General features: G+C 39.8%; 1 protein-coding gene across 3 annotated transcripts; it reads left to right on the forward strand.

The window, feature by feature from the left end:
• Window positions 1-257: 257 nt before the first annotated feature.
• Window positions 258-25,315, forward strand: LOC139459610 (protein-associating with the carboxyl-terminal domain of ezrin-like). 3 transcript variants are annotated; one of them, XM_071241180.1, is made up of 14 exons: window positions 258-539; window positions 1,790-1,975; window positions 3,080-3,250; window positions 5,408-5,507; window positions 5,920-6,025; window positions 6,435-6,512; window positions 6,848-6,987; window positions 8,751-8,950; window positions 9,612-9,752; window positions 10,480-10,494; window positions 13,643-13,743; window positions 16,581-16,720; window positions 17,377-18,257; window positions 19,051-25,315. In XM_071241180.1, exons 1-14 carry the CDS (start codon window positions 363-365, stop codon window positions 19,102-19,104), a joined length of 2,490 nt encoding a protein of 829 aa, XP_071097281.1. In that variant the 5' UTR covers window positions 258-362; the 3' UTR covers window positions 19,105-25,315. The 3 variants fall into 3 exon arrangements, with proteins under 3 accessions (XP_071097281.1, XP_071097282.1, XP_071097283.1); XM_071241181.1 differs by having other exon boundaries at window positions 16,584-16,720; XM_071241182.1 differs by lacking the exon at window positions 10,480-10,494.
• Window positions 25,316-25,874: the final 559 nt, after the last annotated feature.

Raw genomic sequence — 25,874 nt, forward strand, 5'->3', positions numbered from 1 at the left:
TGTATTAATCATTTGTTAAAAATAATGAATCTTTTTATGATATTCGTCGATAAATAACGATACATATATCTATAAAGTAAATAATTATAACCCTTTATTTGTGTGTAAATAAAATTATCATATTGTTTTTAATTTGTAATTATTTTGAAGGTTCCTTGTGCCCAGGCAATGGAAACAACAGAGCATTGCGCGAAAACGCACCCAAGGGGAGATAACTGTAAATCCTACCAGATGTCGCTTGTTGTGGTTCCGGCTCACACAGGTGTGTCAGTCAAACGTGTATGGTGAAAATGACATGAATAATGTGATCCGTGACTAAATTTAAGATTTGTCAGGCGATCGGACGTTTCAATAAATTGGAAATGGGTGCAGAAAATAGCATTCTAGAGAACTGTAAATGGGGTGACGTTATCCCGACATCCTCGGAGACTGACTGGAGTTTACGTCTCGCATCCTTGAAAGATGAATCGACTGTCACTGTGTTTCGACACAAACGGAAGGACAGAAAAGAAGTGGATTTGCTACAGAGAGCAACCAAAGTGTGTTGATAATACTGACCATCACATCAAGTGATTGCTGAAATCTGCAAATACTATTAACAGTAGAATAAACATGAGCTGCGAAAAAACAAAAACATCATGGACTTCTGCTCAGTCTTGTACATTTTTCTGGACTAAATGTTAACCTATTCCGTTATTGAGTTCGTTGATATGACGTGGTTATACCAGTTTCATATAATAATGACATGTGTCTTTGTTGAAAGAAATACATGTGAAGGAATATCGAAAATTATTCAGGTTTATTGCCTCTTGCAGTATTATACTTGACAACATTGAAAACCCCTGGAACCAGTCTGCTCGTTAACATGTGAATTTTATATCATTCCCTCCTGTACAAAGATATTGTACATTAATCATAATAGAAACTGATCCTCCAGTTGCCTTAGAGATAGGTTAACTGAAACACGGAGTATACATACAGTTTATGCAAGTAATGTTTTTTAGGCATGCTAGGACACTTTTGAAATTATTTCAGTAAACATTTACTGGAATTAGCAGAGGTACCTAGAATTATAGAAATATGCACGATATCAGGTCGCAGTCATATTGTGAAATATGTCACTATTCATTATTGAGATGATGCCTTGTAGGGCTGTGACGGGTACTTGGTAGGGTGGGGCCTGAGTAGGACCCAGGTACCCACATGACTTCCCGGACCCATGTTAGTCACGTGATATATTGTTTAATGACAATAGAACTGTTGCAATAAAAATATCAATGGTTACACTCCTAGTTGCTAAAGTTCACATTTCTTTCTGACTATGCATGCATTCCTGCTTTTATATATTTGAGGAAAGATAAGGCTGCAGTCAACTTCAGTGTATTCATGATCGTTTTATATGTTTATGTATCTAATCAGTTTTTGCCAGGTAAAACTGTTCCAAATATTTGTATCCAAATTTTGAGGCCTACAGAAGGATCCGTGCAGGGTAGTTATAGGATGAAGGGATGTCGGGTACACAGGTACTCATTTTGGACTCTTCCAGCCCTAATTCCTTGCAATTACTGCCAGGAACAAGTCTGTGCCGAAATATTGTCATTTCAATTTAATATATATCAACTATTAGCTCGGCTTAGACAAGACAGAAATATATATATGACTCGACTTGGGTGATATGTATGACTGATATGTTGAATAGTAAAATGCATTAAGGATTATTCTGATCATGCTGATATCCCAGCAGGATGTTTGGAAATGATGCAATTAAGAATATTTTTCTTCATTCCAGAACCTACGGACACTACGGCACCCGAATCTTCTTCGTTTCATTGCATCTGGCGTGAACTCGGATGGCTCATACCTGGTCACCGAGCGGGTCCAGCCCCTGGAAAACACACTGACCTCGCTGCACCCACTTGAGATATGTGCTGGACTCCACAGTGTCCTCGAGGCGCTGCTCTTCCTCCACGACACAGTGAGTACACAGCCCTGTGCCCTGTGGGGATTCCAGGACAAAATAAGTTCCTAGCACCTAGTGTTGGAAATCGGGTGGGATTATATTATCAGTCATTGGTTCTTAGCTCACCTTGACAGGGTTATATCATGATCATGCATTCATTATGATCATTGGAACATCACTACCAGCACCCTGTGTAGGTGCACTCACAAGGAAGTCATATTGTTTTCAAACACATTACATATTTTTTACATCGTATCATTTCTGACCTATGTCAAAACGTTGTTATATTCCAAAAGCTGCATTTACACAGTTTGAAATTTCTTTGAACCGCACATTTTACCTATGCCAAATGACGATTCTTCATAAAGGGAGATAATAAAAAATCGGTTGACACCAGCCGTGCTGTGTCAAATTCTCGGTTGCCTCGATCTCAACTTCTGGTCCCTGCAAATTTCTTCAATATTTATCGTCAGTTATACTCTTCTCTGGATGTGTCAAATTCCCGGTTTTCTCGAACTCATTTGGGAGTCACAAGTATCCGAATTAAGCGTAAAATTCCCTCATGACTCAAACAGTTCAACATAAAACTTAATGCCCCCATTCCCACACTTTTATTTGAGATATGACATAAATAATAACGTCAGTCCAGATGGGGAGAGTGAGATTGATAATACACCCCTTCAGTACCAGCAGCTTTGACACTGAAATTTATATATGCCTTGAAATCTATTTTTGCGTCCAGACCTGGTAATAATCTTTCATAACAAATGTTTTTCAAAAATTCTCTTTGTTGGTTGTATCAAACCCCAGATACTGTAACTCAAACTTTTTTCAGGTCCCCATGAGGTTGACACAACGAGGTTTGACTGTACTATGGGTTGTCTGGTCCAGACTCTAGTATTCACAGCAGCTTTACACAACGAACAAACAAACAAACAAACAAAAGACCTCTGCTCATTGGTTTTCGGCACATACTGCTTTAGTGTTGAATGAGTCCATGATGTTTATCATAATAGAATCGTGATATAGTACCCTGAATAACTGGGAATGGAATTTTCCAGGCATTGAAAATTAAATTCCACTTCAAATCTTAACCTCTCAATAATGGCATTGTTTTAGGTGGGTGTGAGTCACAACAACGTGTGCCTCTCCTCGGTGTATGTGACGACTGATGGCACGTGGAGGCTCGGCGGACTTGAACATTCCTGCAAGTTCCAGGAAGCCACTGCAGAGTTTCTGGACAAGTGTCTTGCATTCCGGAATGAGGATACAGTGTCCCCTGAGGAAAAGGTTAAAATGATCATGATTAGGCTAAAAAAAAAAATTTCTTGGTTCTCAGGCACCGCCCACATCATCATAAAGTCAGTTGCACATTTCACTTTTGTTTCCACTTAAACAACAAGAAAAAGATCTTTAAGTATTCCAAGTCCAGTGGTAGTCAAATACTGTATTCGTGTATCTTACTCATCAAGGAATACATTTATGTAGGGAGGCCCTTTCCCAGGTTGATTGTACACATTTAATTATTGATTTCATAACTGTTTATTAGTTACATACTAGTTTGAACACCACCATCAACCCCCCCCCCCCCCCCCCCTCCCCCTAAAAAAAGACACCGATCGCCCTCACTATATTTTCAAAAACCATTGCCTGAGAACCAATTCTTTTATTTTTTTAAGCCTTATATGGATGATACATGATGTTATCATGATGTACTGTTCACCTGTTAAAAGTGTGTGTCGTGATGACTCAGTAAAAATTTGAGAGTCATGATCACAAGAGAAGGCAATTGTAACCCAGTCGTCTAAGGCACCGCAATTCGTTGTTCAGAGTTGCGTCCCTTGGGCACACCAGAAACTTGTGATTATAGGTTTGAATCCCAGTTTTCAGGTCTGTCAGCACCACACCCGTTCACTAAAGTGACCTTTCTGATGAACAACATCGGGCTTTCCTCCCACATCAAGCTGACATGCCGTGATATAACTGGAATATCGTTGACCGGCGTAAAACTCCACTCACTCACTCACTCATGTTCACAACTTAGAGTCAAGCATGAGTTTGATTTCACTAGGTTTTGTTTACAAGACAGTCTCATTAAAATCAGATCTTTTACACTGACACGATACCTCTCTGCATCAACATGTTCAAGATATGAGGACACCTGCATAGAAGGTTGCTTCAGATGAACCCTCAGCAACTTTGACTGCCCAATTTAACTAAAGGATGCACAAGTCCTTGAGGCAGTCAGATGTCACCTATTTTTTAAATGATTTGACTTCATATGTTTAACACCTCAGTTCAGAAATTTTGATTGCTACACATAAAAATACACACAGAACACAAATATACCTCACGTGGTACTCCCTTTTGGGAGTAGATTCCACTGAGCTGAGACAGGGTGTGTAACTTATCGACAATACACAGCTTTATTTTTTGGTAGTTGGAAGTCCCTGATTGTATTTGTTTTCGAAAATGGTTCTGACAGGACTTCCTTTGGGGGTGTCCTCAGATCTTCTTACATCGTATCGGAGTAATAGATCTTATTTTAATGTTTGTTTGTTTAACGCTGCACTCTACAATATTCCAACTATATGATGGCAGTCTGTAAATAATCGAGTCTGGACCAGACAATCAAGTGATTGACATCATGAGCATCGATCTGCTCAATTGGGATACAACAACATGCATGAACCACCCAATCCCATTAGTTGCCGCAGACTAATTGAGATTGGTCTACAAGATAATGATAACACAAAATAACACCAGGAGATTATAGTTGATTGAAACATGTTTTTTATAGAACATTAAGAAAATTCTGTTGCAGTCCCTATGATGGTTTTCTAGGAACTAGTTCTCAAAGACATGTTGTATCAGATGCGAAAATATGATTTATAATAGGAGTATTTTATACAAATCGTGTCAAATATGTATTATTCCTGTGTGTTGTGGAACTCTGTGTTTGAGCACCGGTGGGATTGAGTGTTATGGATAAAGACAGATAATGTTTATAACTTACAATTTTGATAAAATTATTAAATTATATGTTTTCAGACTTGTGTCTGTGATTAATTTTGAGGGAAATTAAAAACTCTGTGACCTCTTGCTAAAATCATTGTTTGAAAATTAGAATTATGACACAAATACTAAACAATTCCCACAGATATGAGAAAACTGAATCAGTATGGTGGGGGGATACTGGGCCTAGTTCCACAAAGTGGTCTTAGCACTGCAATTGTTGCAAGTCTATGTTTAAGTATGGGAGTTGATCATCTTAGCGCTAATATTGCTTTGTGGAATGGGGCCCTGGGTTCTTTGAGGCCTTTTCCAAGGGAACTTGAGTCTAGAGACCCCATAATCTTTTAACTTAAACATGGGGGGTTACGACTTCGGCTTTCCTGCTTAATTACAATCAGTGCATAATGTTTGTCTGGTAATTGTTTGTTCCAGCAAGGGGTAGTCAAGGCAACAGAGGAGTATGGCCATGCTAGAGATGTTTTTGCTTTTGGTGTGCTGGCAGAACAGCTGCAGGAAGGACTGGAGGACTTAGGTACGACCAGCAGGAGTAGTCGTAGGACTGTGTGCACCACTATACTGGGTTGCACTTACATAGCTGTCGAAATTCATGCTAGTCTAAAAGCCTGAGACTACTAAATTGTGATCAGGACAAGTGAAAATCCAATGGTAGTCCTCAGTGACAAGTAGCATTTGAGCATGTTGAGGGCTGATTCTGAACCAGTTTTCAAGGCTAAAATATTGAAACTGGTAGAAAATGTAAACATAGTAAACAGTTTTGTCTCATTCAAGTCGGACAAGCTACAAACTCGAGGACTAGTGAAATATGAATAAAGTATTATAATAATAAAATATTAATCCTTTTGCTGGCTGTTATATTAATCAACATTCATTGGTGGAACAAAATATCCACATCCACTGGAATTAATTTTTACTCTCTGTTTCAGGAGATCTAACAAAGACGTTTGAGTTACTTGTCCAGGACGAATGTTTAAATGTTGACCCAGAACAGAGGCCTCGAGTACAGTCACTTCTAAATGACAGAATGTTTAGGTACACCCTCCTTGTCTCACTAGTGGCCAAGTATAATCATTTCCTCCCCTTAGCTGCGCCAGGATTCCTTTTATCAGGGATTTGAATCCCTTGTTTCCCTGATTATGATCCTAGGTTAGTCTTGACCTTACCGTGATGGTGGATTGACCAATGTGGTAAATGTCTGAGACGTGTCATTTTGGCCGTTCCTCCCACATTGGGATCCTTCTCATACAACTGAAATAACTGTTTAACGGGGAGTTAACGTTACTCATGGAATACTGCATCCTTACTTGTAACCCCAAGCTGTTTGCTTTGGGGATTTTATATGAATCCTAGAGGAATGGACAACATAACAGCACTAGGTATAGAACGGTATTTTCAGTTTGATTTGATTCAGAGTCTAAGTGTAGCCTTGCTTCTTTTGCAGACATGATTTCATCGATGTTTTAAGATTTGTGAAAAATGTGACAACCAAGTCTGAAGAAGAAAAGAAGAAGTTCTTTGGGTAAATCATCAATTATGACCAGAGCACTATCATAACAGACAGACCAATAAAATTATTCTGACATACAGAGCATTGGAATGCATACAGCTCTTTCATTTACTGCAGCCACCTACTGTCTCCAACCTTTTTAAACTGTGTAATCTATTTCTTATTGAAACATCTCTCAACACCCACATCATTCAGATGTGAATCACATTTGCTTTTCTTAAACTTTTGCCAGCTGTTATTTTACCTGACAAAGATATGTAGCTTCAAACTTTAAGGGAAAGTCACTGGTGCAGTAGAATCCTGACCATCACCATACAGCTGTTACAACTTGGTCTCCTGTATTGCAGCAATGTGACGCCAAGACTTCTCTCACTCCCAGAGGAGTTGGTGGCCAAGCGTCTGACGGTGCCGCTCTTGTCCCGCTTTGTCATGCTGGATGATACTGCCAATAAGGCTCTGCTGGCTAATTTACTAACACCTTACAGAGGTATGTACTTCAATATTGATGTAATATCTACCGTCGGGACAAGTCTGTTCATCACAGGTACTTGACAGCAGTCCCCCAAAATAAATCTCAGGGATGGAAATTAGAACTAGACCACTAGCCCAGACCAGTTTTGTCAGTGTTAAACTTATCCTCAGGGCAATTTTACACATTTGGGGGAAAACTGCTCTGTGTTATCACTATTTGTGCTGGTAGATGTTCTTGGTTAATTTCCTTCCCTGTATGTGCATTAATTAACAATTATGGCCTAAAACAAAATGTCTTGTAGTCCTTCTTAACCATCTTCCTGAGGCAAGGGAGTTAACTGACTATAAAAGTCCAGTTTCTTCCCTTGCCGAAATGGGCTGGAATTTTGTGGCTTGATCATAGCACCACCAGTGGCTATTATGAGTTCTCTGTCCCTCCTTTTGACCAATCAGATTCCACATATCATGTCACTTGTTTTTGCTTCAACCACAAAATGGTGGCACCCAGCCACAGTGATCTATTTTGTAATAAAACAGGTCTAACCTCTAGAAGTATAAAATTACTGATTGAAAACGTAAAAAGACTTTGAAAATTTCTGTCGACACGTAGTTGCTTTGCTTTACACATGCTTTGCAAATTTGGTGATTGACCTAAATCTGTACGTCAGTTAATTTACGAACAGGATGTTGTCATCATTATGCAACGTTGGATTGGACCATGCATAGACTGGTTAATCCAGCCAAAATATAACTCAGTTTTTTCAGCCTATTTCGGCAAGGGCGGAAACTCTACTTTTATCATCAGTTAACACTCTAAAAGTGACTTAAAGTGTTTTAGTGTTACTCACTGTCCATTACAATGGCATGGGTTTTCCTGGCACAGATTTGATTATCTACAGGCCTCTGACAGCTGGTATTATGCGTAAAACAAACAAACAAACATGATCTCAAGGCAAGGTATTGTTCGGGGCATGGAAAGCCTAGTGTTCTTAGGTGTGACCATTGTGCATAAATAGAGCATGTTGATGCTTCCCTTGCTCATTCTAGGACGGATCCTGAATCCAAGATTCACTGATTATGATCCTTGATTGATGCTTCCCTTGCTCATTCTAGGACAGATCCTGAATCCCAAGATTCACTGATTATGATCCTTGATTGATGCTTCCCTTGCTCATTCTAGGACAGATCCTGAATCCCAAGATTCACTGATTATGATCCTTGATTGATGCTTCCCTTGCTCATTCTAGGACAGATCCTGAATCCAAGATTCACTGATTATGATCCTTGATTGATGCTTCCCTTGCTCATTCTAGGACAGATCCTGAATCCCAAGATTCACTGATTATGATCCTTGATTGATGCTTCCCTTGCTCATTCTAGGACAGATCCTGAATCCCAAGATTCACTGATTATGATCCCTGATTGATGCTTCCCTTGCTCATTCTACATGTTCTAGGACAGATCCTGAATCCAAGATTCACTGATTATGATCCTTGATTGATGCTTCCCTTGCTCATTCTAGGACAGATCCTGAATCCAAGATTCAATGATTATGATTCTTGATTGATGCTTCCCTTGCTCATTCTACATGTTCTAGGACAGATCCTGAATCCAAGATTCACTGATTATGATCCTTGATTGATTCTCTGGGTCTTCCTGCTGTATTTTACTGACAAACAGAAATATCAATGAAATACTGTTCAAAATCAATTGTGTCTGCATTATTGTGTTACATGCTGTGATTCGTATGTAAAGTTTCTTTATCAACGTCTGTTGCAGAGAAATCTCGTCCTCCAGTCCGCATCAATCAAACCTCCCCGATCCTGTGTGCTCAACTCTTCAAGGATCATGTGATTCCAGAACTATTTCGTATATTCCACATCCGAGATGCTCACATCCGACTGGTCCTACTCACTCACTTTGCCGCCTATGTTGACCTGTTTGAAAAGGAAACGCTGGAGGAAACAGTCTTTCCTCAGGTACTTCTCAATTGCATATTGTTTTTGTGTGTGAGGGATTGCTTGTGGAATACTTGCTGTGTTGAGGACTGTCAGTTGCATGTGTTGTAGTTTTTCATCAAGCAGTTGATGAATGGTCTCATACAACCTATGCTTGTCGTAAGAGGCGACTAAATGGATTGGGTAACTTGGTCCATTGCCATCGGGTTACAGCGGATTGGTGCTGATGTTTATGAACCGGATTTCGATTTCATTGCACGATCGTGAATGGACTATGCATAGACTGGTTAGTCAAGCCCAAATGTAACTCCATAATAAAAGCCTAGTCCGGCAAGGGTGGAAACTTGATTTTTATAGTCAGTTAACTCACTGGCCTTGGGAAGATGACAGCCAATAAGTCTTCCACTTTGTGTGCTGGCGATTATGTGCCTCACACTGAGAGTGTGGGTTCGAATCCCCGATGGGACTTCTCTTCCAAAAATACAAAATTTGTACTTTACTGAGAAAGTGTAATCCCAAATATAAATATTTACAACTTTCTAAAAAAGCATTGTCTGTTCAAAGGGGAATAGTGTTTGTAACTAACGCAGTGCTATAGCAATAGGTAAGATACACAAAGAAATAATTGATCAACTGTTTAAAGCACTGTTAGTTCAACTCACTCTCTCATTTGCCACTGTAGCTTCTCCTCGGTCTTCGAGACACAAACGACAACATCGTGGCAGCAAGCTTACATGGTCTTTCCTTCCTTGTGCCAATACTGGGAGGGGACATCATTATTGGCGGTGCCAGGAAGAAGTTCTTCACAGAGGGAATGCCCAAGGTAAGTCAGTTAGCAACCTGATTTGGACAATGGAATGAGCATGGTGGGGTGTCTTGTTTGCCTGTTAATATATATAGCATATAAAGCATACTTGATTCATTTCTACATGATTTTATTCATTGCATGGCTGTAAATCATCATCTTACCTCTATGTTTAGTTGGGTTTTGTCCTTTGAGTCTAAATGGTTCAAGTAGGCAGTGTGGGCGCAGGTGGCCGAATCGTCTAAGGCGCTGCGATTTCAGCGATTAAGGTGCTGCAGAGTTTCGTCCCTTGGGCACACCAAAAATCTTTGATTGTGGGTTCGAATCCCAGTTAGCCCTGATTGTGTTTCTAGGTTTGTCAGCACCATACCCATGCTCGTGAGTTTCACCGAACTGGTAAACGTCTGAGACCTGCATCACTTCGGGTTTTCCTCTCACATAAGGCTGACGCACCGTGATATAACTGGAATACTGTTAAAAGCGGCTTTAAACCTCACTCACTCACTCACTCACTCACTGAAACAAGTCAGACTGAATTATTTCCTTGTTTTATGAATAATTTAGGTCCTGATGTGAAGATTCAGGAAGCAAACAAATTATTTTTGTCACGATTGATTTACAAAAATGTCTGTAGGAAATAAATGTTTTTACAAAATATGCATGTGTGCTGATTATGTTATCAATGCATGATGGGGATTTTTTTATAATTATTGACTTATTTTTTTCACTTTTCATTGTGCTTCAGATGTCAGAGGTAAAGGTATCATGGCAACTGTCATTTCTGCATGTGTATAATGTTCTTGGATCGCCGCTTTTTCACTAGCAATATGCATGGTAACGCTTATTGGTACCAGGCACGGTGTTGCTTCACATGTAAGGGTTCCTCCCGAATAGGGCTCCAGTAGCCCTTGCTTGTCAGAATATAGGACTTCCATTGGGATTTAGGGTAGGCTAGGTTCCCAGTAGCCCTTGCTTGTTCAGAATATAAGACTTTCATTGGGATTCAGGGTCGAATAGGTCTCCAGTAGCCCTTGCTTGTCAGAATATAGGACTTCCATTGGGATTCAGGGTAGACTAGGTTCCCAGTAGCCCTTGCTTGTAAGAATATAGGACTTCCATTGGGATTCAGGGTCGAATAGGTCTCCAGTAGCCCTTGATTGTCAGAATATAGGACTTCCATTGGGATTCAGGCTAGAATAGGTCTCCAGTAGCCCTTGCTTGTCAGAATATAGGACTTCCATTGGGATTCAGGGTAGAATAGGTCTCCAGTAGCCCTTGCTTGTAAGAATATAGAACTTCCATTGGGATTCAGGGTAGAATAGGTCTCCAGTAGCCCTTGCTTGTCAGAATATAGGACTTCCATTGGGATTCAGGGTAGACTAGGTTCCCAGTAGCCCTTGCTTGTCAGAATATAGGACTTCCATTGGGATTCAGGGTAGAATAGGTCTCCAGTAGCCCTTGCTTGTCAGAATATAGGACTTCCATTGGGATTCAGGCTAGAATAGGTCTCCAGTAGCCCTTGCTTGTCAGAATATAGGACTTCCATTGGGATTCAGGGTCGAATAGGGCTCCAGTAGCCCTTGCTTGTAAGAATATAGGACTTTCATTGGGATTCAGGGTAGACTAGGTTCCCAGTAGCCCTTGCTTGTCAGAATATAGGACTTCCATTGGGATTCAGGGTAGACTAGGTTCCCAGTAGCCCTTGTTTGTCAGAATATAGGACTGCTCTTGGGATTCAGGGTCGAATAGGTCTCCAGTAGCCCTTGCTTGTCAGAATATAGGACTTCCATTGGGATTCAGGCTAGAATAGGCCTCCAGTAGCCCTTGCTTGTCAGAATATAGGACTTCCATTGGGATTCAGGCTAGAATAGGTCTCCAGTAGCCCTTGCTTGTCAGAATATAGGACTTCCTTTGGGATTCAGGGTAGAATAGGTCTCCAGTAGCCCTTGCTTGTCAGAATATAGGACTTACATTTGGATTTAGGGTAGAATAGGTCCCCAGTAGCCCTTGCTTGTAAGAATATAGGACTTCCATTGGGATTCAGGGTCGAATAGGTCTCCAGTAGCCCTTGCTTTTCAGAATATAGGACTGCCCTTGGGATTCAGGGTAGAATAGGTCCCCAGTAGTCTTTGCTTGTCAGAAGATAGGACTTCCATTGGGATTCAGGGTCGAATAGGTCTCCAGTAGCCCTTGCTTTTCAGAATATAGGACTGCCCTTGGGATTCAGGGTAGAATAGGTCCCCAGTAGTCTTTGCTTGTCAGAAGATAGGACTTCCATTGGGATTCGTGGTAGAACAGGTCCCTAGTACCCCTTGCTTGTCAGAATATAGGACTTCCATTGGGATTCGGGGTAGAACAGGTCCCCAGTAGCCCTTGATATCTAAGAAACAAAACACTGGCAGATCTGATGGTAGGATTTGATTGATTGGGACTGATGTGGACTGTAACCAATACCAAAATATAAGCCAGCCAGTCCGCTAGTTACCATGGTCATTATTATCAATATGATTAATCATTCAATAATTATCGATTTCATTCTTTCTCTCACTAACATGCTCTGCGGATAGCATATGAGACATTGAGTACACAGCCATGAAATATATCCATTGGGGTAATTTTCAGTAGATAGTAGTTCTAACAAATGTGCTTCTATATGCTGATTAGGATACATATAACATGACTTCACTTAGCTTCACAATGATGTTTGCATTAAACTTTATTACAAAGTGTTTTGAGAAGACCCAGACATATTCTCTTCATTGGTGAAATGTATGAAGCCTGTCTTTGTGTCCTGATATGGCTGGAATATTCCTGAAAGCAGTGATAAGCTTACTCAGTCTCGGGGGGCACGGGTGGCCCAGTCGTCTAAGGCGCCACGATTTGCTGTGCAGAGTTGCGTCCCTTGGGCACGCCAGAAACCTATGATTGTGGGTTCAAATCACGGTTCGCCCCGATTATGTTTCTAGGTTTGTCAGCACCATACGTGCTCATGGGCTTCACCGAAGTGTTAAACGTCTGAGACCTGCATCACTTCGGACTTTCCTCCCTCATTAAGCTGACACGCTGCGATATAACTGGAATACTGTTAAAAGCGGCGTTAAACCCAACTCACTCACTTACTCAGTCTCAGTAAGGAGAAGAATTTATGGATGAACAACCTCTTTATTACAATTAAGAGTGACGTTTTGGTGCTCGAAGTGATGCAGGTCTCAGATGTTTACCACTTTGGTGAAACCCACAAGCATGGGTATGGTGATGACAAACATAGAAACATAATCAGGGCAAACAGGGATTCAAACCCACAATCATAGGTTTCTGGTGTGCCCAAGGTACGCAACCCTGCACAGCGAATTTTTCCTCCCACATTAAGCTGATATAACTGGAGTACTTAAGTGGCGTAAATCTGACTGACTCTGTCAATGAGTGAACCATGAACATTTAATGAAAATTAAGGATGAGTATGTTTTTTAGCCACTCAGATGTCAGCTGTCACAATTGTCACAATTGATTTTCAACATGATCTGTTGTCGATCTTGAAATAGTGTCCCCGATTTGGAAATAATGGTATGAACAAAAGAAAAAAGCCACAAAACACAAGTGTTCCTTCAATGGTGGTCAGTCCACCCCCAAAAAATGACAGGGTGTTATTTTGTTTTTCACAATTCTACCCTCTGAATTGTCGTTTGTTTACCAGCTCCTGAAATTAGAGGTGCTGTTCCAAATGCTTCTCTTCATAGTGCTGAGTTTAGAAGCCTTGATGCTGATTGGCTGATTAGTAAGCTCACCTGACATGACCCCTGGTGGAGGGTTTGTGAGATCATCCACCAGAGAGGAATCAAATCAGGAGTGAAACACTGCTAATTTGAGATTTTCCCAGACAACTCTAACGTGTAGCGTTGTGATTTCAGTTTGGGCAGCATGATAGCGAGGATGGGAAGAACAGGAAGTTGCAGAATGTCACTGGCATTATGGGTAAAAAGATGTTGCTCAAGGATCTGGCACAACTAAGGTAAGCTGTTTGGTGATGTTCAGATAATCATTTCTAGATGATGATTCATGCTACTGATGAAAGGATGGTTTGTGCGTGTCTACAGCAAATTGTTGATTTAATTGATAGTTGACCTGAAAGAATTATTGTAAATGTTCAACCTGTCTGGTATTCTGTAAGGGGTAACACAGAGATGCACACATTCAGCTTGAACATTCAACCAAGTCTTTTTGTAGAATAACTTTCATCAAAGGGACTATGCTCAACAAACGATCCTATTTCCAGTTTGCAGTGGTAGGGTAGCCTCGTGGTTAAAGCGTTTGCCCGGGTTTGAATCCCCACATGGTACAATTTGTGCATCCCTTTACTTGTGTCCCCTGATCTGATATTGGTGGAATATTGCATAAAGCAGTGTAAAACCCAACACTCACTCCAGTTCAGCTCTGGACATAATAATTGCCATGTGAGACATAGTCGTTGTATACAGGGCTTGAAAAATCCACATGTCCGCTCGTATTGACAAGTGGCATCATGTGCAGGGTGAGAAGAATTGAAGAAACATTCGTCCTACCGGGCGGGTATATATGTTTCATTCCTAGTAATTCATTCAATAAAATATGCAAAATAATTTCGAACCTAAAGTATATTATCATCACTCTCATGTTCCAAGTAATAACAACAAAATACATGTTTCTCATTTATCATAAATAGACATACTTGGCCACTGTCTGTTGTATAAATAAATAGGAAGTGCATTTGCACAGCAGGTATTGAAACTAGATCTTAAAGGGAGATAATTTCATTCATTATTTGATTGTAAGCGACTCGTTACTGATGCTCAAATGGCAAAGCAGTGAGTGAGTATGGTTTTATGCCGCTTTTAGCAATATTCCAGCAATACCACAGCGGGGGACACCAGAAATGGGCTTCACACATTGTACCCATGTCGGGGATCGACCCTGGGTCTTCGGCGTGACAAACGAACGCTTTAACCACTAGGCTACCTGACCGCCCCAAATGGCAAAGCGATAGTGAACAGCTGATGATTGATGTTGTGAGGGAAGTGGCTGACATACGGAAGGTTCAGATAGAGAATGTGGGGTTAACGACAAAAAACATGATTTAATTAACAAACAGGTTGAAAAAGGAAAATTTATCAAAAACAGTATTTCTGTTAAAAAAAGAAAAACTGTGCAAGACACATGGTTCAGCGAGTTTGTATGGGCGGAGATGAACGTAGATTGCAGAGACTCTGTCTGCTGTAAATAAAAACTGAGAAACATTAACTTTATAAAATTGAACAGGGTAAGTGAACGAGTACAAGATATTATCTTCATGCCCTGCAGGTCAAATTTTCGATGCCTTCTATGATAAAGTGAATCATTAACTTTTGATGTATTTTTTTCAGAATTGTTGATGATCATATGTAAATTCTGTCTGTATTTCTATCTACTGGTACCTGTATTATTAATCGCTTTCAAGCTGACACTGTCAGGGATTAAAACGTGATCTGTAACATCAATCTTTGTCAGTGCATATGATGCATATGGTTTGCATCATTTGAAAGGCTGCATCGTTTAGACATTCTTTGTGTGTTTGAACAAAAAATGTACATTTCACACTGTTGGGTGTCATGTGGAAGGCTGCATATCTGTACAGTCAAGTCTCGTTAATCCGACATCGTTGGTTGCACATGATTGTGTCGGATTAACGAGTATGTCAGATTAACAAAATTAAGTGATTTGTGATCGAAAATCCGACGTCTTCACGAGAGATAATAACCGTGTGTACCTTGTAATAAAATCATTAAAAACAAAATATTTATATTGTTATGTTGTTTATTCATTCATTCCTTAATATATAAATTAATGACACTGCAAAAATAATAATAATTTTCTCATTTATACATAACAATAGAGACATTACTCACTGAATTTATCACATCAACGACACACATTTCCTCGTGTAAATGCAAGCGCTACTGTCTTAACAACTTGCTTCATCTACTTAAAATAGTCTGTCAGTGTTTTCTGTTTTTCACATTTTGAAGGCACATTAGTTCTCAAAGTCCCCTGCTCGCTTGACGCCTAGGGCTTGTGGTTCTTCAGTATCAACATTGTTGAGGTGTAATTTCATTTGCTGTTTCTTATAATAAAGCTTGAAATTTTTTATGATCCCGGCATCAGTGGCTGAATGTGCGATGTGGTGTTTGGTGGCAAAAAGTGACATTTCACATTAGTTGTGTCGACAGTAGCATGGGATGGGGCGTTGTCTAACAGCAATACCACGTGGCGTCGCACCAATCGCATTTGCCGATCCAAGATCAGTAGCCAGGCTTTGAATATTAATAAAGTCATCCGTGCTTTCCTGTTTACATACCAGTCGACCATGGTGAGTCGACCATGTTTTACATACCTGTTCGTATTTTAAACTGGCTTCATGTACATTTATCTGGCTTCAATTTGTAAACTACATTTGTATAGCTTTGTACATACAGGTTTGAATAGCTTTTCCTGTTAATTTCCCAAGTTAATCTCTGCAGCCAGTGCGTGTCAAAACACGGGGTTGTGTACTCGCGGGCAGATGACCACGGAGTAAGCTGACCACTGTGTCGGATTAATGAGACTGATTAATGTGTGATTTCGGTAATTCGTTGCTAATTAGGTGTGTCGGAGTCAGAGTGCGAGAATGTCGGGTTAACGGGAATAAATAGCACTGAATCAATCAGTTCCCATCATTTGTGTCGGATAAAGCCGAGTGTCGGATTAACGAGTATCGGATTAACGAGAATTGACTGTATATTGCCATGATTATTGTTTCCATGGTTACTGTAGAGGACATTATTTCATCTTTCTCAGCAGCAGTAATGGAGCTGTGATCTCAGGGAATGAAGAGAAGGAGGCAAAAAGAAAGGAACGAGAGAAAAGGAGAGAGGAAGCTCGTCAACGGAGAGAAGAGCGAAAGAAGAAGCAAAGAGAACAAGAGGAAATTGAAAACAGTAAGACAAAGTAGATTGTCTGGATTAATAGGTTTAGAGTGTCGCAATTTGATTTGTGTCTGATTGGTCAATTAGAGGTTTCAAATCACAATAACCTGCCTCAGATTTAAGCAACCCGTGACATGAAGGACAATGTTTATCATGTTCATGAATACTGATGTAGATCACAATGCACAGAAGCTCATTGTGTTGCTTCAGGTGAATCCTTGGTTGGATTAGGAAAAATTAGACGCAACATCAGCATGATCAGTGTGACTGTTATATTTGCGCAATTATTGTCGCAGATGTTTTGAATGTGAATCCTCACCTTGCAGAACATGAGTGAGAATATACTAATAAAACTGATGATTTTGATGATTGTTTTCAAGGATAAGCCCTGTGGGGATTCTGGGTCAGAATAAGTCCCAGGTACATCATGCTTGTTGTAAGAGCTGATTGGGTAGACAGCTGGTCAGGTTATGTAACACATTGGTGCACACTCCTCTCCACTCCACTCCACTCCACTCCACTCCGCTCCGCTCCCCTCCCCTCCTCTCCGCTCCACTCCTCTCCACTCCACTCCACTCCGCTCCCCTCCACCTCGCTCCGCTCCACTCCACTCCATGCTGGCACGCCTGCTCCATTTAAGTTTTTAGATAAAACATTTATGTTTTCAGATAAAAACACTGTATCTGAAGAGGCTCAAATTGTTGGTGATGTGGATGGTGTTGAAGTAGAAGGAGACACATGTGACAATGAGACATATAAGGAAGTCAAGGTCAGTGATATGGATGTCAAGGTTACTAGTTGTGAGCAGAATGGAGAGGAGAAATCTGATTGGTCAGATTGGGAGAATAATCGAAATGATACTAATGACAATGTCAACCAATCAGATTCTACACTTGATGAAGATAAATTGAGTGACGAAATAGAAAATGAACTGCGAAGTATGCCAAGCACTGTGTCATTTTCTCCCAAACCAAGTGATACAAGCTCAACCTTTCCTTCTCCGAATGTTGACTGGTCAGACACAGTAGGAAGTATGAGTGATAGTTCAAAACCTGATGCCAGACAAGGCAGGACAAAAGGTGCTTTAAAGCTCGGCGGTCAGTCGAAAGCTAAGAAGTCAGGTGATAAAGAAACCACTACTGTGCACGTAGAAACAGAACTGTCGGACTGGGGACAGACATGGGACAATGTAGACTCAGTTACAGAACACACGGACAACTCCACGTCCAGCACCAAACACTCTTCCACAAAACAACCATCTTCCACACTGAAGCCTGTGATGAAACCAACCATTCCAAAACCTCAGTCTGACCTCGGGGCCGAGTTTGATATCAAAGGAATCAAGGTACAGGCATCTACAACAACTGATGTAGATTTTTTCTCCGACATGATGCCTGAAATCACGGTGACCCACAAGGACCCGCTCAGTGAGTTGTCTGGTCGGGGCAAGTCCGAGAACAGAGAAACGGCTCAAGACAGTCCCAAGACAGAATCCACAAAGTCATTGTCTTTTGCTGTGGTCCCTCAAGCTTCGGAATCTATGACTGAGGTAAGAATATGTTTCTTTCTTTCAAAGAAAATCAAACAAAGATAAGGGAGCCTACTCGTTTACTCTCTGAATCATACAGGGACGCTGGGGTTGTCTAGTGGTTAAAGCTTTTGCTTTCCCCACCATGAGTTTACTGGAGGGGCGGTCGGGTAGCCTAGTGGTTAAAAGTGTTCACTCGTCATGTCGAAGACCCGGGTTCTAATCCTGACATGGGTACAATGTGTGAAGCCCATTTCTTGTGTCACCCGCCGTGATATTACTGGAATAATGCTAAAAGCGGCATAAAACCAAACTCACTCACTCACTCACTCACTCACTCATTACTGGAATATTGCTAGAAGTGGTGTAAAACAATACTCTCTCACTGTTCGAAGCATAAGCTGAGGTCATGAAGCTTGCTGAGACAATTGTTGATTATCATATTGACTAACTGGATCAGGTGGTCAGGCTAGGTGACTAGGTTGATTTCGTGTCATCGTACCAAGATGGCCTGGACCATTCCTCAAAATATGAATCACTGGATTGTCTGGCCCAGACTAGACTAATTACAGGCCGCTGTCATACAGCTGGAATATTGCTGAGTGTGGCATTAAACAAACAAACAAACCAAATCATCGTGATATAATTACGTATATGGAGATGGATGCTCATGATATAAATCACAGAATTGTCAGGTCCAGACACGACTATTAACAGGCCGCTGTCATATAGCTGGAATATTACTGAGTATGGCGTTGAAGAACCAACAACACTGTGGTGTATATAGTACTTATTGTGGTAGTTACATTTCCAGGCAGATGGCGGCGGTTGGGGAGATGACCTTGACTGGGGCGCTGAAGACTTCTGATGTCACGGCCATGAAGTATTAGGATCCAAAGTTGCCATAGTTACAGTAACCATGTGACAATCATATTCATGCATCATGTATATAGTTATTTCTGCCTGTTCCACACCTTCCATAGTCATCCTGGTGGGCTGGGTCATTTTATCATGAAAGCAGTAGTAACAGTTGCCATGGTAACAGCTTTCTCACTATTTACTCTATTCACTGGTTACTATTAACAATGTGGTTTGTATAGAGCTGACACATTACTGAAACCAAATTTCCACAATATCTGATTATGCGATAAATTGAGATTCTCTGTGATACATAATGTCGAAACAATATTTTAATCCAGTTTTTTGTCATGATAAATGATCTGCTTCAAATGGATGCTCTCATCTAAAACTCAGTTTTTTTTATAGTAATTGAGCTGTTGTTATGTATAAAAAATTAGGTCTATATTTTCTGCAACTTCCTCATGTAAGATAATGTGTATCATGGATTGTTTGAAATAAATGGATCTGTTCTTGCAAATCAAGACATTCAAAGAATAATCATGAAACAAATAATCATTCCCTTCTTATAAAGTCATATGGCAGCCCTCCAAGTAGCAACCAGTTTGGTTGCCTGTGCAAACTAAATTACCATTTTGTGACCTGTATTTATTGCTTGGTTGCCAGTTGGCTTCCACTAATAAGATTAGCTCGGCGACTAAGATATTTCACACATTGAGAGAATCTGGAGAAGAACATTGCTTGTCTGTATCGACATCATCACTTCACTGTTTAGGGTGTAGTGTAACTCCTTACAGAGATACAAAAGCCTATCTTGCCTGTAATGCTACAAGGTCATGTATTTCTGGTCATGTGCAGTTTCACAATGGTGGCATGTTTGACATGTTTTGAAGAGTCATCTCTGCATGCTCTTAGCCAAACTCGAGGGCACGGGTGGCCCAGTCATCTAAGGCACCGCGATTCGCTGTGCAGAGTTGTGTCCCTTGAGCACGACAGAGACCTAAGACCGTGGTTTGGAATCCTGGTTCGCCCTCGATTATGTTTCTAGGTTTGGCAGCACCATACTCATGCTCGTGGGTTTCACCGAAGTGGTAAACAACTAAGATCTGCATCACTTTGGGCTTTCTTCACATATCAGGGAGGCCTTTTGCCTTTTCACCTGGACACTTGTCAAAGGACAAGCACTTAGCTGACCAAGGAGCAGTGTGTAAGTAAAAGGTTTATCGCTACTGTGTTAGGTGTATTTCTATAGTTTGTATATTGGGGATACCATAGGCACAAGTAATATATATGCACTCCTGGCAATTGAATATTTATTGCTCTTTTCTATTTATTGTGTTTTATTACATCCACAGCTGACAAAAGTAAGGTTTAACAAATAAAAGAATTGGTTCTCAGGCAATGGCTTTTGAAAATATAGTTATTTTTGTTTTTTGGAGGGTGGGTTGGGGGGTGTTGTTCAAACTAGTATGTATCCAAATGAACAGTTGTGTAACCAAATAAACAGTTGTGTAACCAAATAAACAGTTATGTTCAATCAACGTGGAAAGGGTCTCCCTACATAAATGTATTCCTTGATGAGTAAAATACTGGAATACAGTATTTGGCTACCGTTATACTTGGAATATTTAAGGATTTTTTTATCATGATGTTGGCAGTCCCTGGGAACCAAGACTATTATTTTTTTTAGCTTGACATAAAATATTCACAAAATGCTTGATATAATGTAATTAGTGTCCAAATGCAGATCAGAGGACTGATGTCCAAGCTTGACAGTCAGAACTTTCTGGGTGCATAGATCCTCTACGTTAACCTGCACACATTCTGATTTTGATGTTATTTTGCATCTGGAATGGTATAAAACCACACTCTTCTTAACCAGGCAGAAGTGTATTGTGGCCTCTCCTCTTCAGCCCAATTGGAAAAGTGAAGGTGTATCAACCAATGCATCCCAATCTCATTAAAATCAGATCTTAGTTCTCGCTACCGCTAAACAAAGATCTGAGGACATCCCATTAGGGGTCCCATCAGAACGACCTTTCATCCGACCAATCAGAGCGTCACTTACCAGATCATGAAAGTGACAGTCGGAATGTGATTTCTAATCATGTAGCCTCTGAAACGTTAAAACGGGGTATTCCGAACAATAGTTATGGGTTCAACAACTGAATCTATACAATCTAGACCATATATTAGCCTATCTGGAACGTTCTTTTGTTCAAGTTTCAAATTTTTAAGTGAGCATTTGTCAAAATATGTTTCGAAGCAAAGTCGCCAAATTGAAATTAGTGCCGTAAAGCACGAGAAAGCTGCCTTCTGATTGGCTAATGTTGACTTCTTATCAGTAATTCCATTGGTCGGTGAGATTTTGCCAAAGGTCGGTCTGATGTGACCCGTATTGGGATGTCCTCAGATCTTTGTTTAGCGGCAGCAAGAACTTAGATCTGATTTTAATGAGATTGAATGCATCTAGAGTTTAAAGAAAGAAACCATGACAATGGGACTGAAAATGGGGTAGACATGGACATAATGTACTGTATGGTGTACTGGTCAATAGTTTTGATACACTGTTTTATTCTGTGCTTGTAGGCCATTTGCCATGTACAAATCAGTACAAATATACATGATAAAATATGACAGAGAAAATTGTGTTATATGAACAGTTCAGACAAGTTACGTATTTATATCAATACAATCCTTAACATATTTGGCAAAATTTGCAAGGATATTTTTATTGTTATAGTTTAAAAATTTGGTATATTTCATAATATTTTACACATTTGTATAACATGGAATAGACCTATTTCTTAACAGTGTATACACAGTACATTCAAACAGAAAATGGAGCTTATCTTCAATAATGTTACAAATACATATCTTACAAATTTGATTTACAATTTCAGTAATGTTACTTTTAATTTTACACCTCACCGGTAACTCATGCTGTCAAAGTAAACATAAATAAATAGATTTACCCTCTGTCCAAATCCATAACTGAGTAATAACAGTCGCACTTGTGATTCTCAGGTACTCCTGCAGACTGCATCCAAATTTTGTGATAACACGATGAGTAAATCGCATCAGAGCTCCAGATAAGCTGCGTGTCTGTGTAAAATACGGATCAGAAATGCAGAAATATGCAGTAAAATAAAATCCAAGAATATCAAATACGCAACAAACATTTCAGATACGCTACAAAAATAAAACTTGTGTGTATCATCAAAATATTGTGAAGTAACCCTGCGTGTTCGATTAGCAAATAAGCAACTTATTTTGAATTTATAAACATGATAAACGGGCATTCCGTCAACCTTGCCAAACTCCACGATGATAGTTACATCATGATCATTTGCCATCACACTTTCTTGTGGAAGTATCGTGGTATTTTTGAGTCCTATAAAGCTCTCGAAACCACACGGCACCAGTTTGCAGGGACGAGATTAATAGTGTTTTTAAATATTTAACTTAAATACCCACATGTGTAAAAACTAGTGGGTAACAGAAATTTGAATACCCAGATAGAATTACTGATACCCAATGATTTTAAAATGCATGGGTAAAATACCCACAACACCAAAAGCTTATCTGGAGCTCTGAGCATTGCATAGGGGTAACTAGGTGTGTTCACAGGGTGTTCTGAAGGATACACTTGCAGGCTAGATGACCCGTCCCCAATTGATTTCATTTTGTTTCAACACACCCAAGCTAGTTACTTGGTTAGCAAAAATTCTGTAGTAATTAGAATTAGCAAAGTGTGACCTTACAACAACATTACAAATATTACATTATGAATTTTATTTCCTCGGAAAATATTAAGTGGAAATGAGGTATCTCTAAAATGTCTGTACTGTCCTGCTTGCCCATTTTACAAAGGCCACTGACCAGTCAGATAGCTAGATTTATACATGATTGTTCTCAGCAATATTAGTTCCAGGATAAAAGATGTGTCCAAAATCATTCGAGCTTTGAGACTTTGTAAAGCTTAAATAAAAAAAGTAGGTATTCAAAATAAAGCGTGAAACTTGTCATAATCCGAATGTTACGTATTAAAGATTGAGGATGTCCGTGGATGTTAAGACAGTAGCAATAAAGGTTAAGGACCCGGTTATTCCTGATGCACTTCATACAGTGTATTAACAAAACAGTTAATTTAGTTCTTGTAGGTTCAAGTTATATCTTTAAGAATATTATTTATAGGTTAGTGTCATCATTTCGTGTTGAATCAGTTCAAATCATATTTGTGTCACTGGTAAGTCAGTGCAAATCAGTGCAAGTCAGTTTTGTTGATTTTAGAGAATCAGTTCAATCCATATCATCACTAAACACAAGGCTGGGAGGGGTTACGTGCTTGAGGTGCCTATTGAAGGTACTTTAACCAGTAACCAATAGTACTGCAATAGTTCAGAAATCACTTTTATGATCAGTGTTTGTAATAAATAACATTTGCCAGACTGCCATCAGCACCAACCAATGTTAGAACCTTCGGTCCTGACTCTTCTCAAGTCCTTGTTTCATGTTTCAGTTCAAGTTGAACAGCAAAAAATACTATCCGTTAAAAAATAAAACTGAAATTCAAAAATAAATCTGCAATTCTTCAAGAACTGTTATTATTTAACGTTAGTCATAATGTACAAAATATCAGTGATTTGCTGACCCAGGTACCCTTGAATTTCTGGGTTAGAATAAGACTTCCGCAACCTATGCCTTCCCATAAGAGGCAACTAACAGGATCGGGTAGTCAGGCTTGCTGACTTGGTGGACATGACAGCACCTGGCAGACAAATTGGGAAAAAACAATGTTATTTTGATAAAAATTGGGAGTTTCTAAAGTTCTTATATTCATACATTCAGAGGTACACATTGAATTTTGAGATTGCATATACTGGAATAATATGTCAATAAGCATTACAAACTTATTCTTTTCATCCTGTTATCATTAAAATACAGGTTATTTATGGAAAGCCATAAAATTAGCTATTTATTATATATATATTAACATAAATTGGGAAACCTTCAATTCCATTTGAGGAATTTTAATGAACTTTTGCTGCAGACTTAGTACCAAATTTCGGCCTCTGAGCAGGTCATGATAAATCCCTGGCAGCATAATGAACCTGTTGCCATATTGGGATTTAAAGTTAGAATAAAAGCGACAAGCCCTTTCCTTATTCATAAGAGATCTCACCTCCATTTTGTTTGAAGGGTTTGTATAAATGTGAAGTTCCATTGAAGTAGTGTGTCTATACAATATGATGTGGGAACATGTGTCACAAGGAGTTGTGTGGTATTTTTTCAAGTGATTGCTGATTGAATTTTGTCTCGAGTTGCCTGATTATTTGTGTTTAGATCTCTTTTCCAGTGATGTTGGACTTACACACCTTAACATGACATTCATTCATCATATCAGGTAGCATGTCGCATCTAGACTGTAAAGACTCATATCGTATCATGTCTTGCTGTCACCCGTTAGACTTGATTGGACATTTTAGTGTAACTCTTATTCAAAGTATATGATATGTGAGTGATTGGTGCCGGTACCTGGGTGGGGTGAGGTAGGGATCATGCAGATACCATGGTGGGGTGAGATAGGAATCGTGTAGATACCTTGGTGGGGTGAGGTAGGAGTCGTGCAGGTCCCTTGGTGGGGTGAGGTATGAATCGTGCAGGTACCCGAGTGGTATATGTATTGAGGGGGCGGGGCTTGAAAAATATAAAATTATATAGATTGTGGAAAATGTTACACCAATCTCAACCCCTTCCTCGAGTAAATGACCAGACCCTAAATAGTCAAGGACATTAAGTGTGAACTACATGTTGCACATTGACCAAGAACATCTCTTATAAGTAAATATTATTTTGATGAACAGAGTAAAATCATTGCCTGTGACTTTTGCCAGTATCTGCAGATAGTAGGTTTGTATCCCAGTCTTTTCCTGGTTATGATCCTTGGTTTGTCTTACCTTACCAATGCTTGTGGGTTTCATATGCATGCTGTCACATTGAGTGCATGATAAATGTACAATCTCTCTTCTTTTCATTTCTTCCTTGTTTTTCTGTTGGTTTGATTTGTTGAAGGACTTTATGCCAGTTAATATGGGGGATGACTGTGTCTTGAATTATCCAGGTTGGAGAGAATATTTATTGAAACATCCCGTTTATTTTGTGTTATGTATGATTGTTAGTCTTACTTGGGTGCCATTGAATAAAAAAATGGTGTGCAATTGATGTTTTATGTTGTTTTATTGCATCCAAGATCGTGATGAGAGAGCACCCAGTCATTCACAATGGCCGCTAAATACAGAGAGGTTAATGCTAATAGGGCACCTTGTACCAGGGTGGAGCAGAAATGGAATCTTGAAATGGAGTTGGCAGCAAGTGAACTTGGCATGGCAACAGCAAAACCTGGCTTGGTGAAAATGAAACCTGGCTTGCCAAAAACGAAAACTGGCTTGGCAATAATGAAACCTAGCTTGGTTATAAGGAACCTGATTTTGTAAGAATTGAATTTGGCTGTTTGAACACAGAAGCTGGCTTGTCAAGACAGAACTTTGACTTGATAAAAACAGAACCACATCTTTATGACAGCAGCACTGCATCTGGTTTCCGTGCTCTGGGGGAAGATGGCCGGAGAGGGTAGAGGAGAAGGTCGGTGGTTCGATCCCATCTGGGTCACGTCTTACCTATAGATATTAAAAGATCGTACTTCTTGTTACCCTGACTGGTGTTCAGAATTAGGGGGATAAAACAAGGATGGGTAGCCCCAAAGTCAATGTTATATGA

This window comes from Haliotis cracherodii, unplaced genomic scaffold (genome assembly GCF_022045235.1).
Source record: "Haliotis cracherodii isolate W230 unplaced genomic scaffold, xgHalCrac1.p SCAF_13, whole genome shotgun sequence".
NCBI classification, from domain to species: domain Eukaryota; kingdom Metazoa; phylum Mollusca; class Gastropoda; order Lepetellida; family Haliotidae; genus Haliotis; species Haliotis cracherodii.

Coding starts and splice junctions, on each gene's coding strand:
- LOC139459610 (XM_071241180.1), top strand. CDS start 363: ATGGGTGCAGAAAATAGCATTCTAGAGAACTGTAAATGGGGTGACGTT. Junction 6,026..6,434: donor CTAAATGACAGAATGTTTAG/GTACACCCTCCT, acceptor CTTCTTTTGCAG/ACATGATTTCATCGATGTTT. Junction 8,951..9,611: donor AGGAAACAGTCTTTCCTCAG/GTACTTCTCAAT, acceptor TTGCCACTGTAG/CTTCTCCTCGGTCTTCGAGA.